Below are 13,454 nucleotides of genomic sequence, written 5' to 3'. Positions count from 1 at the left end.
GTTCCTGGTTAATATATCTGAAGTTCCCGATTAATAACCGTTATAACAATTACAGTTACAGCTTCTGAAGTTTATAGCACACCAATTATAGCAAACCAATAATAGATACTGTTTTAGGCGCGGCGCGTTGGTTATATTTAAAGGCGTGTGGAGAGTTTCTCGAAACTTCATGTTACGCAACAATACAAACGCTAAACTAGCGTTTACGTACACATATATATTGTTGATTCTTACACTCAAGAATCTTCTACAACTTTAGAAAATGGGTATGAATTTCGCAATACAGATTTAACAGTATGAGTTATGTACATTTCTAAATATGAATTATGCTTATACAAATATCGATATTAAATATATATATATAATACTAAATCCGCCACATTGTATATTTAAAATTCTAAAAGTTTAATTTGATTTGTTTTGAACTTCGAGCAAAGCTACTCAAGGCCTATCTGCGCTAGCCGTCACTAATTTAGTAGTGATAGATTAGAGGGAAGGCAGTTAGTCAACACAACCCACCGCCAACTCCCTGTATATTAGGACGGTTACAATAGTTGAATGTATAACTTTTTTTATAGAATTTTGCGCAAAGCTAGTCGAGGTCTGTCTACGCTAGCAATACCTAACTTTGATGTGACAGATAGACTAGAGGGAAGGCACCTATTCAACACCACCGAACGCCAATTCGTGGGTTACTATAATCGAATAGTGGGAACTGACCGTCACTCTTATAATGCATCTACAGACCCAAAGTTCGGAACGCGATTTTTTTTCTTTGTTTTTGCGGTAATTGGATGCGAACCTTGGAGCCCTAGTCCGGAATGATAACCATTATCCATATTTGTGAAAGAGTACTAATTAGTTAAGAGTTTCGTGTCTTGTTTTGCCTAATTAGCATAACATAACGTTTTGGGACAACATGGGACCTATTGGTCCATCCTCTAAATTAAATTAAAATATTTTTTAAAAAACCTTAAAGTCAGCCCTTATCATTCATATACTTATCAAGCTTATTCTTAATCTCACTTAAATTGATGCATATCATAACCTTGACCCAATATCTTATACCGTGATTGTTTCAGGGTTAAGAAGGAGCCATACTAGCGTCTACTTTAATTAAAATTGATAAGAGCAAAGGTTCACTTCACTTTGTATTTAATTATTTTATTTTACATGAGTTTTTTATGTAATAAGTAATTTGAAACCTTTCCTGTTTGATGAATCTAGATAGACACAATAAACAAACCATATAATTATTTTTAGTTTTTGCTGTTTTTATTAGGACTGGCTCACCAACCGTTGAAAGCACCGGCCCTCTGGCGTTTTCAAAAGCTGCCAAATGACCAATCCTGGCCTGGTTAGGTGTGAAAGTAGTTAGTAATGATGTATTGTAAGAAACTGAATCTTTGTTAGGTAATTATGCTATTCGTTCGGCGTAACAGTTGGTAGAAATGACGTAGATTACTACATTCTCGTAGTTAGGCGTGACTGTTCGTAATAATGATGTATTGTAGAAAACCGGGTCTTCATTAGGTTACTGCGTTCTCGTAATTAAGCGTAATAGTAGTTAGTAACGATGTATTGTAGGATTGTTTGTTTGTTATAAATTTCGCGCAAAGCTACACGAGGGCTATCTGCGCTAGCCGTCCCTAATTTAGCAGTGTAAGACTAGAGAGAAGGCGGCTAGTCATCACCACCCACCGCCAATTCTTGGGCTAATCTTTTTACCAACGAATAGTGGGATTGACTGTCACATTACAACGCCCCCACGGCTGAAAGGGCAAGCATATTTGGTGTGACGGGGATTCGAACACGCGACCCGCAGATTGCGAGTCGAGCGTCCTAACCACTTGGCCAAACCTGGCCTGTATTGTAGGTAATCCGGATCTTCATTAGATTACTACATTCTCGTAATTAGGCGTGATAGTAGCTAGTAATGAAGTACTGTAGGTAATCCGGATCTTCATTAGGTTACTACGTTCTCGTAGTTAAGCGTTATAATAATCAGTGATAATGTATTATAGGAAACCGGATCTTCATTAGGTTACTACGTTCTCGTAGTTAGGTGTGACAGTAGTTAATAATGGTGTATTATAGGAAACCGGATCTTCATTAGGTTATTACGTTCTCGTAGTTAGGTGTGACAGTAGTTAATAATGGTGTATTATAGGAAACCGGATCTTCATTAGGTTACTACGTTCTCGTAGTTAGGCGTGATAGTAGCTAGTAATGAAGTACTGTAGGAAACCAAATCTTCATTAGGTTATTACGTTCTCCTAGTTAAGCGTTATAATAATCAGTGATGATGTATTATAGGAAACCAAATCTTCATTAGGTTACTACGTTCTCGTAGTTAGGCGTGATAATAATTAGTAATGATGTATTGTAAGACATCGGATCTTCATTAAGTTACTACGTTCTTGTATTTAGGTGTGAGAGTAGTTAGTAATGAAGCTAAAAACGGTAATTAGGACGAAATACAATTTTAATTACCTGTGTCGAGGTGTAGGTTTAGAGATCCGTGTGTACGAGTCTTGTCAATCCACGTGCTTCATCTTTAATCTGTAAATATTTTTTTAGCTATAAAAGGTAAACAGATAAGGTGTATAAATGTCGGTACAGCGCATGGTTTGACATTAGTTTGGATTTGTTTGCTAACAGCAGAGATTAAAGATGCAGTTTAGAACCGACGTGACCAAGTTATGTACAGTCAACGTAGGTAGAGATCCTGATTAGAAGGGAGAGAGACTCCCACGACATAACATATAAAACAAAATCAACGTTGATAGTTGAAAGATACACTCGAGGTTGTGTGTATACATTCTGCTGTATTTTTGCAAAGTAACTTTGCAAAAGGTTAAGTGCATGTGCTGGTGTATCTTTTTTTTTATACACAAACTTTTTTTTAAGTTCAAAGTGAAATTGACTTTTGGTTTATTTTATCGTTATGACCCATGAAAACGTTATTCGTAATTAATTTCAAACTTTGAATTCGTTACAGTAAAATGAAGAAACTCGAATTCAAAGTCGCTTAAAATAACCGTTTTAAATTGAAAACTATAGTAAAGCTGTTAAGACATGTGAAACACGCATATCAAGAAAGTTGGATCTGAAATGTGGTTGAGAAGTGATTCTCCTTATTCTATGCTTAGTTAGTAACGCTACGTTAACATTTAGTTTCGTTTTTTGAAAATGAAACTTTGATTAGAAAAAGTGGTTAATTCTATATAATCTGGCAGTTTGGTTGTATGTGCGTTTCTAAGAAATCTCTAGGAAGACTTTTTCAATTTCATTAAGCGTGTTAAGCCTTTTTACGATTTTTATCAGTATATTATGTGCTAATTCAGGGCTATGATTAGACTAAGTTATTTATACCAGTGTTTTGAAACTATTCATCCAGTCTTTCTTCTGTTTTTGTTTTGCCTGTGTAGTAACAAATCTGGTTCTACTTCCAATCTTGGAGGGTTAGTAAATGATGTTTTGTCCAGTAAGCCGTCTGGTTCTAGAGGATCTACTCCCCCTACACCAGGTAAGCTAAGAATCTAAATGCTACACACTTTACGCATTGTTAACATTAAGAATCTAGTTAATCTAACCAGCATCACAATATACATTTTCAGGATTTAAATGGTTCTTTCCGCACACACCAGACAAGTTGAACGTGTAATACGCCTTTCTGTTCGTTCATATCATCAAACTTCATGGCCATCAGTTCAATGTGTATCACTAGATGTTTTAGGACGCTCGACTGGCAATCTGAGTGTCGCGAGTTCGAATCCCCGTCACCGAATATACTTGCCCTTTCAGCCAAAAGAGTAGCCCAATCAACTATTGTGACCGTTCTAATATACATTCAACTATTGTAACCGTCCTAATATACAGTCAACTATTGTGACCGTTCTAATATACAGTCAACTATTGTGACCGTCCTAATATACATTCAACTATTGTGTCCGTTCTAATATACAGTCAACTATTGTGTCCGTCCTAATATATTAGGTCGTCAATAAATTAATGTCGCGTTATGGAACACTATCATTACCCCCCCCCCCCAAAAAAAAAACAACAAAAAACGTACATCACGTATAATAGTTACACGAACCGCCAAAACGTCACGTCAGTGTAGCCTATATAATGTGTAAAGTTTAGTATACTCTAATCTCTTATAGTGATGGCACAGGACGAGACACACATTCGGCATGTAATGCTGTTTGAATACAAGAAAGGATACAACGCCTCTGTAGTCACAAAGAACTTTATGGAAATATTTTGAACGTTCGTAAGTGTCAACGATGATTCAGCAAATCTCCTTCTGGTGAATTTAGCCTTAAAAACTGTGATGGCAGGGAACGACATGTTGGAATTGATATTGATGCTCTAAAGACGCTTGTTGAGTTTAACCCAAGGTAACACACTCGTGAAATGGCCCTGAAATTGCATGTCTCTCATGAAACAATATGTAAACATCTAAGGAATATGGGAAAACTCCATAAAGAAGGTGTTTGGGTGCCTCACGAACTCTCCGATGATCATAGTTTCCAACATGTGAATGTTGCTTCGTCTCTTCTGGTGAGTAATGCGCGTGAACCATTTTTGGACAGAATTGTCACCGGTGATGAAAAATGGATTCTCTATGCGAATATTAAACGCCAAAAACAATGGCTCAGTCTTAGACAAAAAAACTTCCGACCCCAAAACCTGGACTCCATCCGTAAAAAGTGATGTTTTGCATTTGGTGGGACATCAAAGAAGTAATTAATTTCGAACTCCTCAATCCACAGCGAACTGTCAATGCAGAGATCTATAGTCAGCAACTGGAACGTTTAAATCAAGCCCTTCATCAGAAACACCCCTCACTCGTCAATCGGAAAAGTTTTCTTTTTCTCCACGACAATGCACGTCGAAATGCCATGGGATAATGCATTTGTTGACATTAGCACGAACGCCTCCGAATGCCTGCGGGATACACTGCTTCTCAGTCTGTTCTTGATCAAATTCAAGGTGGATAATTTTTTCTCAGAGGCAACTTGTATGAAATACAGAGTCAATAGAAAAGTGTAGGCCAGGACAACCACGTTATAGATATCAATCAAACAACTATTGGGACAGGACTTGGTAGCCAACAAATAGCGCATTTCTTACATAACGAGCATGACTTATTCACCAGCTACATTTCTATGTCCTCATATCACTCTTTACTTTTCCCTAGATGTTTTTTTTTTTGCAGCCTGACCACATATTCTTGTGCTGCTATTTCTTCACCTTGCTAGACTGATTAATTCACATCGTAAATGTTCCTCTGGAGAGAAAATGGTGGCACATGTTCATTAATTGTGTTGAGAATTACGTTGTGGACTTGAGTCCCATATGATGTGACGATATCAGTTATATGTTTCTCATGAACAAACTCGCCCGCCATGATTTTTCTTCTTTCTGTAGCCTGTACTTCAAGTTCACAATCTTCCACTTGTCGCAGCTTAGCGTTTATCCCCTCTACAAAATTATCTTCAGCCTTGTTAACAACCTTCGATGTTGAGACCTGATTAACATGCATGACTCCCGAATAATGTCGTTCATCAAACTGAATAGCCATGCTCTTGCAATCATGAACTTGGTCTAGGTACTCTGTTGATAGCCGTGCCGTGTATCTTTTATATTGTCCTTTAATATTTTCTGCTTCGTCAGTCGAGTTGCTAGTGATATGTTAGTATTACAGGACTTGAAAACACGCATTAGCAATTGAAACAAGTTTTTCCTAGTTAAACATTCGCAATCTATTCGCGCGAGGAGCTAGCTTTTCGTGAATGTATTTCCACAAAGAACATTCCAGCTTCCCTCACCTCTTTGCAGCAGTCTCCTCAATAAGCTGTCGAATTCTTTCGGTATTAACTGTAGTTCAAGAGAGCAAATTTAGGATCCTCTGCCCTTTCCCCTCCGAGGAATGCAACTTCTTGTTGTTGTTTTTTATACAATCGTTGAGGTTGGTTTTTGTTTTGTAGATAAACGTCATATTTCTAATAAGTAAAACAAACTTAAAAACAAAGCGCTATGATCTACAGAATATTCTCTACAGCCTCTGATTTGTTCCACTTATAGCTGAGTTCACACTTGCCTTGCACTTTTACAATGTCTTTCACCCACTCCAGTACCTTCCGCATCTTTTTCACTTGTTCTCGGTGTACATACATTTGATTATAAAATAGTAAAGTATCAATATATTCACTACTGACTTTCAAAAAGTAAGCTTCTGCACAGACTCTGAATTTGTCTAGTCTTTCATTCCTCCAATAAACGGATTTGTTAATAAGCTCATAGCAAACGGTTGGCAGACTGAGCACAATACTTCTATCATTTTGAAGAAATACTTAATTTATGTTTTGTTTTGGAAGATATTTACAAAAGTGAGCTGATGTATATTAGGACGGTTACAGTAGTTGAATGTATATTAGGACGGTTACAATAGCTGAATGTATTAGGTCGTCAAGAAATTAATGCCGCTTTTTTTAGATGAAAAAACCCGAACAACTTATATATCAAAACAAAACACTTGTTAAATGAAATAGTCTCCATTCTTATCGATGATGCTTTTCCATCTTACATTCAGATTATTAATGCCCTGATTAAAGAAATCACTTGGCTTTGAAGCAAAAACACATTGATATACTTTTTTCCATTAAGATGGTGTTGCAGCGAACTAAAAAGATGGTAATCTGATGGTGCCATATCTGGAGAATATGATGGGTGGGGAAGAACTTCCCAACCCAACTCCATAATCTTGTGTTGCGTCAAACGTGCCACATGACAAACAACAATTTGATTTTCATCAAATAATGTTTTTATCATGGAAAACTGGGATCTTTTCTCATTACTGAAACAAATTAACAAGACCTGCTATATTATTCAGGTTGGTAACCTCAATCAATGTGAACCTCTGTACTGACAGTAACTCCACATCTATCTCTATAAGCAACAAGCCATACAAAGAAGAAAATACCGGTGAATTAATTTACGTAATGAGCAAGTTTCGAAGAAGTTCACTCTCTTCTGCAACGCTTGATTATTCCATCGAAATCAAGACGCATAAGAATGTTTCTTTCTGTTGTCATTAGCACGAACGCCTCCGAATGCCTAAGTTATATATCTGTTGCCATTAGCATGAACGCCTCCGAATGCCCGTGGAATACATATGTTGCCATTAGCAGGAACGCGCTCCGAATGCCCGTGGAATACATCCGTTGCCATTAGCACAAATGACTCGGAATGCCCGTGGGATACATCTGTTGTCATCAGCACCCGTTCTTACTAAACATTATTTGAAACGTCAATATTGTTCTTTTCTTTCAGAAATACAACAATGACTGGTGGATTGGTCGTCTGGTGAAAGAAGGCTGCGACATTGGCTTCATCCCGAGCCCTGCAAAACTGGAAAATATCAAACTTCAACAGCCTCATTGTCGTGTTGGGAAACTCCAGCACAGGTACCAATATGGAAGAATAATAATATATCTTTAAATCGCTTCTTCTTTCTTGGTGTGTGTGTTTGTCTAGGGGGTAGGTGGGTTAATCGTGGTAAAACCCTCGTAGAAAAGATAACTTTCCACAATAACGTTAATTAACCAATTGTTAACAGCTTAAAACGTTACACAATCTCCATTTTTCATAACTTTCCACAATAACGTTAATTAACCAATTGTTAACAGCTTAAAACGTTACACAAGCTCCATTTTCTTCTTCTACTGAATTTGGTACATGTAATTTCACTTGGAGACAACTGTTAATCTCGAAGGTTATTGAACGTAATATCTAAGGAGTAACTGGATGATAGGTTTGTGGTTTCTATAAAAAAAATGTTTAGGCTTAACGATAAGTTAAAAAACCTCGTTTTGAAATACGTGATTGGTACTTATTAAACTATAAGAGAAGGAATCACTTGTTAAAAGAATTGTTCAGTAAGTGATACTTATTAAACTGTAAGCGTAAAGATCACTTGTTGAAATATACGTCAGCGATACGTTGTAAACATAAGCGAACAAATCAGTTCATGAAAAATGTTAGTGGAACTTATTTAAGAGGTAAGAGAAAAACCATTTACTGTAAGGTACGTCATTGGTACTTATTAAAATATAAGATAACAAATCATTTAAAAATAGTATTTTAATCTTGAAGAAAAAGATTAAATCTACAATTATGGCGTGTTGAAACAATGTGTATGTATTGTAGTAAACGATCTACATTATGTTATGTTCTTGTAGTTAGGTGTGACAGTAGTTATTAACGATGTATTGTAGGATACTAAGTCTTCGTTAGGTTATCACTGGGCCATCAGTGATAGTGCCTTGGCATCTTACTTCACACCGGCCCACTTAGAGGATGTAGTGCCTATACTTATTACCACGGAAGAATACAGGAAATGAAGAACACGATTGTTTGTTTGTTTGTTTAGAATTAAGCACAAAGCTACACAATGGGCTATCTCTTCTCTGCCCACCACTGGTATCGAAACCCGGTTTCTAGCGTTGTAAGTCCGCAGACATGCCGCTGTGCCACTGGGGTGAGGGGAGAACACGAACTACACTGATCGAATTCGTTTTAAATGTTTTTGTGTGTCAGTTCTACAGTGTGCACAGTTTTATCTTTTTGTGTTTTATTGCTGTATACGCTTAAATTTTATATCAAAAATAGCTCAATAAACTGCTTATAAAAGTTCGGGTTCTTTTTGTGCATAACAATATGACAAAGAGTGAACAAAAACCAAACCGTTTTCTTGTTCTAGAAATAAATGATCTTATAACACCAAATTGTTGTTTTCTTTAATTGGACACTCAACGTTTCGCTTTACAGTTTCTACAGGAGCGTTCCACTATACTAAACACAAACCGTAACTGATAGTACAAAGTTTCAAATGGTTGAAATAAAAAATATAAATTAATTAAATAAATTTATTATTTAAACCATTTAAAGCTTTGTACTATCAGTTACGATTTGTGTATTAGTGGTATTTTAAGGTCATTTATTTCTAATATCAAAATGTCTTCTTTACACCAATAGAGATTAAATAATGAGATTTCTTGCTCTGTTTGCTGGTAGTTTCGCTTACAGAGACTGACTTCGAATTCATTTATTTATTTCAGTATATTTATGTAAATCCATTTATGTATGTTTTTGTTAGTTAATCAAGTGGTAAACCGCAAATTGCTCAAGTAGTAAATGTGAAAATAAAAACATTGCATATAACTGATATATGTATGTAATGTGGCTGGAGGGACTACTTGAATATTTAATCATATAACTGATATATGTATGTAATGTGGCTGGAGGGACTACTTGAATATTTACTTATATAACTGATATATGTATGTAATGTGGCTGGAGGGACTACTTGAATACTTAATTTTAATCACAAAAAACAAGCACTGTCCTGAGACACATGTACTTCTTGAGAGTAAAATGCTATATTCACAAACATTAACCATCTTACGAGTGACATATGGTGTTACGTAACATTACGTATCACGTACAGACATTAGTTGTTATTAACAGTAACATACCATGTTTAAACATTAACTGTTGTGTAATAACTTTTAATTACATGAAGAATGTCATACACCCTTTCTCTCACAGTAGTAACAGTCCAGAAAAAAAGGTGTGATACAGTCTTTCTGTCACAGTGATAACTGCATAGAAAATGATGTTATACACCCTTTCTGTTACAGTGGTAACTGTCCAGAAAAATAATGTGTTATACACCCTTTCTGTCACATTAGTAACAGTCCAGAAAAATAGGAACGTTATACGCCCTCTCTGTCACAGTAGTAACCGTCTAGAAAAAGGAGGTTTTGTACACTCTTTCTGTTATAGTAGTAACAGTCCAGAAAAAGAAGGTGTTATACATCCTTCCTGTTACAGTGGTAACTGTCCAGAAAAATAATGTGTTATACACCCTTTCTGTCACATTAGTAACAGTCCAGAAAAATAGGAACATTTAATTTCGCTCCATAAGAAACAACGGGACCAGCTTTCTCATACTTATCTATATAACTCTCTAACTCAGAATGAACAATATGTCATTCTAAGAAACTTTATCCTTCATAGTAATCTCTACCGAGGAATGGACAATTTAGTTAGTCTTCTGTCTCGCGGCTATCAGTCTGACACCCTGTTGCACAATAGATAATATCTAGCTGTCTCAGGGCTATCAATCTGACACCCTGTTGCACAATCTCATTTTTGACTAAGTTACAAACAGTGTGGAAAAGTCGATCCCCATGTTAACAGATAAGGATTTTGTGGATTTTTGTGACCTTGCTGGGACTTTGACCTTGACCCTCCAAAAACTACTAACTTCTAAGTTGGGTCATAGTCCAAATATATACCAACTTTTATTCAAATACATTCAACCGTTTTCGAGAAATGGTGCTAACAAATACGTAAACAGGGGTGAAAACATAACCTCCGGTGACGGAGGTAATAATATTTACACATATCTGTCAGGTGAATAAATACTTGATCTCCTTAATACCTTAACTATTAATTCAGGTTATTCTTTCTCTCTTTTTTATTTTTAATGAAACTGTTTTGGCAGTTATCATGTTTGTGCAATGAAAAGTCACAAACAGTAGTTATATAAGAACAATTTGTGCTACTGTCTAGCGACCAGATATGAAAGTTGTTTATGAAACATTGAAATAATATATGCGTATAACCGATCTCACTGCTAAGTAGTGGTTTTCCTTTTTATTATTTCCCAATAAAAATACGTGTGGTGGAAGAACTGAATAATATTACTGTTATATAAGCTGTGAAACATTTGGTAATGGCAATTAGGTGCTCAAATAAGGTTATAACTGAACTTTAATTTGTAAGCATCATAGAGTAATAGCTTGAATGCGTCGGCCATTTTTTCTCGGCCTATCCCTATATACTAAACACTACCGTCCTTAGTAGAGGTTATTTGTATGTGATGTAATGGAGGTGGTCGATTTGTATTCTAGGGTTTATATACTTATTTATTAGCAGGCTGTGTGTTTTATGGAAAGGCTTACGAATGGATGAACAAAGTTAGAGACCTTCACATATGTTTTATATATATTGTGGAAGGATTTCTGAACGGATGTACATAGTTCAAAATGGCCTAATGTTTTAGTCATTATGTGGATGATACTTTTACAGAAATATTTAAATACATTAAACTATGGGAATTAATGAGAGAAAATATTAAGTATTGTTAAACTAAGCCAATATACAAATTACAAGTTCTATAGGCGAACACACTTGTATTATAGGTTTATAAATCATTTCAAAATATTAATGTAAGTTGTTCATCCAGAAAAGTTGGAATGTGACTTATTCATACCCCATCTTTCAGCGGAAAGCCTGAGGGTATCTAAAGCCAAACATTGGATTTCGATATCCGTGGTGGGCACAGCACTGATAGTTCCTTGTGTAGGTTTATGCTTAATAACGAAACGAACATGCCCTAAGATTCTCTATTCCCTACACAACTTTTTACATGATAATATGGCATTACATATCTCGTGGTCTTTTCATTCCGACTTTGTATTCGCTTTTACTATCAACTATTTTCAGTCGAAACCAGTGGCGTTTGCAGTACGAACGAACATCGCTTATGACGGAACTTTGGACGATGACTCAGCCGTTCATGGTTGTGCGGTTTCTTTCGATGCTAGAGAATTCTTGCACATTAAAGAGGTAAATATTTTTAAGTCAGGTTATTTTCTTTGAGAAACATACTGCTATTTCATAACAATCATCATTTTGAAATTCGACCGTTTTGTGTCAGTTTGCATGTTTTACTTAAAGTAGTTACATAGAATTAAAGGTTGGGTGCGTGATATTTCGAGTTCTAAACGGAACTGTTAGGACAGATTATGTTTATTATATACTTTGTGTTACCACTGTGACAGGAAGGGTGTATAACACCCTCGTTTTCTGGTTGGTTATTACTGTGACAGAAAGGATGTGTAATATTCCTTGTTTTTTGGACGGTAACTACTTTGACAAAAAAAAAGTGTAAAATACCCTCGTTTTCTGGAGGGTTGCTACTGCATTTACACCCTGCTGTGGAAGACACAACTCCGCTGGGCTGGCCATATTGTCAGAATGCCAGACAATCGCTTCTCCAAACATCTTCTTCGGTGAACTACAGACCGGGCTACACTCCAATGGTGGTCAGAAGGACACACTTACGGTTGTGCTAAAGGACTTGCAACGTCGATCCTAATACCTGGGAAACTCTTGCCCAAAACCGCCCAGCCTGGAATAGTGCTGTCACAAAGGGGGCAGCAACATGTGATAAACATCGCATCTTGACAGCCCAAAACAAGCGTGCAGCACGTAAAGCAATAAGAAGCAGCCATCAGAGCCCACCAGACCCCCCGCCCTGTTGTCTTGTCCTAATTGCGCCAGACATTTTTAAGCCAGGATCTGGCTAATCAATCACCCTCGAACACACAAAATCAATGGATGGTAATGGAGATGGTCTTCTTCAATCATGAAGGACGAACAGCACTAGTGTGACAGAAAGGGTGTAAAATATCCTCGTTTTCCGGACGGTTACCACTGTGGCAGGAAGGGTGTATAACATATTATTCATCATTATAAAATGGTTCATTAAGATCATTCATTTTTAACTATAAGGATTAAAACAAATTGGTGATTCACCCTAGTTCTTTGGTTATGAGTGACAGGTGGTGTAAAGTGGAAACAAACTGAACCGTAGAGATCTTTCTACAGACTTCTCACTTTGAAGTATAGGGTTAAACAGGATTTCCACGATAGTATCGCAAACCATAAAAAAAGCCTCCCTTTAGTCGTGGCTTATAAATGATTTAATAGTAGTTCCTGGAGGATTTTTCAAACCCAGTATCAAAGTCCACTGGTCAAGAATTGTGCAAATCTGGACTCTTATGACATAGTGAATACACAAACGACTTATTCATCCAGACAAACACTTCCCTAACTAATTTTTTTGCCTTACGGTTTTTTCAGGAGTTATCTACAACAATGGTTTTTGTTTAATACAGAACTAAAGTAGCTACAGTTATAAATTATACAATAGTTTTAGGAAAAACGTATATTGTTTACGTTATAGGTAGTTTCAGAAGAAGCCATAAGGTGAAATATCGATCAACTAAAGAAGTCGCTTTGTATTTGTGATATATTTAAATATGTAAAGTAAAAACAAAACTCCATTTAGCGTTCCAAAACAATTTAGAATACAGATCTGAACTCATAGGAAAAATTTTGTGGGTTTGAAAAATCCTCCAGGAACTACTATTAAATCACCTATAAGCCACGACTAAAGGAAGGCTTCTTTTATGGTTTGGGATACTATCGTGGAAATCCTGTTTAACCCTATACTTCAAAGTGAGAAGTCTGTAGAAAGATCTCTACGGCTCAGTTTGTTTCCACTTTACACCACCTGTCACTCATGA

General features: G+C 36.3%; 2 protein-coding genes across 2 annotated transcripts in view; both read left to right on the top strand.

Annotated features, from left to right (window-relative positions):
- LOC111085613 (voltage-dependent L-type calcium channel subunit beta-2-like) overlaps window positions 1–13,454 on the top strand; it is a 67,714-nt gene that overhangs the window by 50,066 nt on the left and 4,194 nt on the right. Inside the window, exon 4 of the mRNA XM_022385043.1 lies at window positions 11,587–11,728. Within this exon, the coding sequence (XP_022240751.1) occupies window positions 11,587–11,728 (142 nt within the window). The remainder of the gene's footprint in view (window positions 1–11,586; window positions 11,729–13,454) is intronic.
- LOC106458736 (voltage-dependent L-type calcium channel subunit beta-2-like) overlaps window positions 3,436–13,454 on the top strand; it is a 38,240-nt gene continuing 28,221 nt past the window's right edge. Inside the window, exon 1 of the mRNA XM_022385045.1 lies at window positions 3,436–3,529. The gene's annotated coding sequence lies outside the window, so the exon portion shown is untranslated. The remainder of the gene's footprint in view (window positions 3,530–13,454) is intronic.

The sequence above is a fragment of the Limulus polyphemus genome, unplaced genomic scaffold (genome assembly GCF_000517525.1).
Source record: "Limulus polyphemus unplaced genomic scaffold, Limulus_polyphemus-2.1.2 Scaffold507, whole genome shotgun sequence".
NCBI lineage: Eukaryota > Metazoa > Arthropoda > Merostomata > Xiphosura > Limulidae > Limulus > Limulus polyphemus.
Note: the sequence above shows the minus strand (reverse complement) of the source record. Positions and strands in the feature narration are given on the sequence as shown.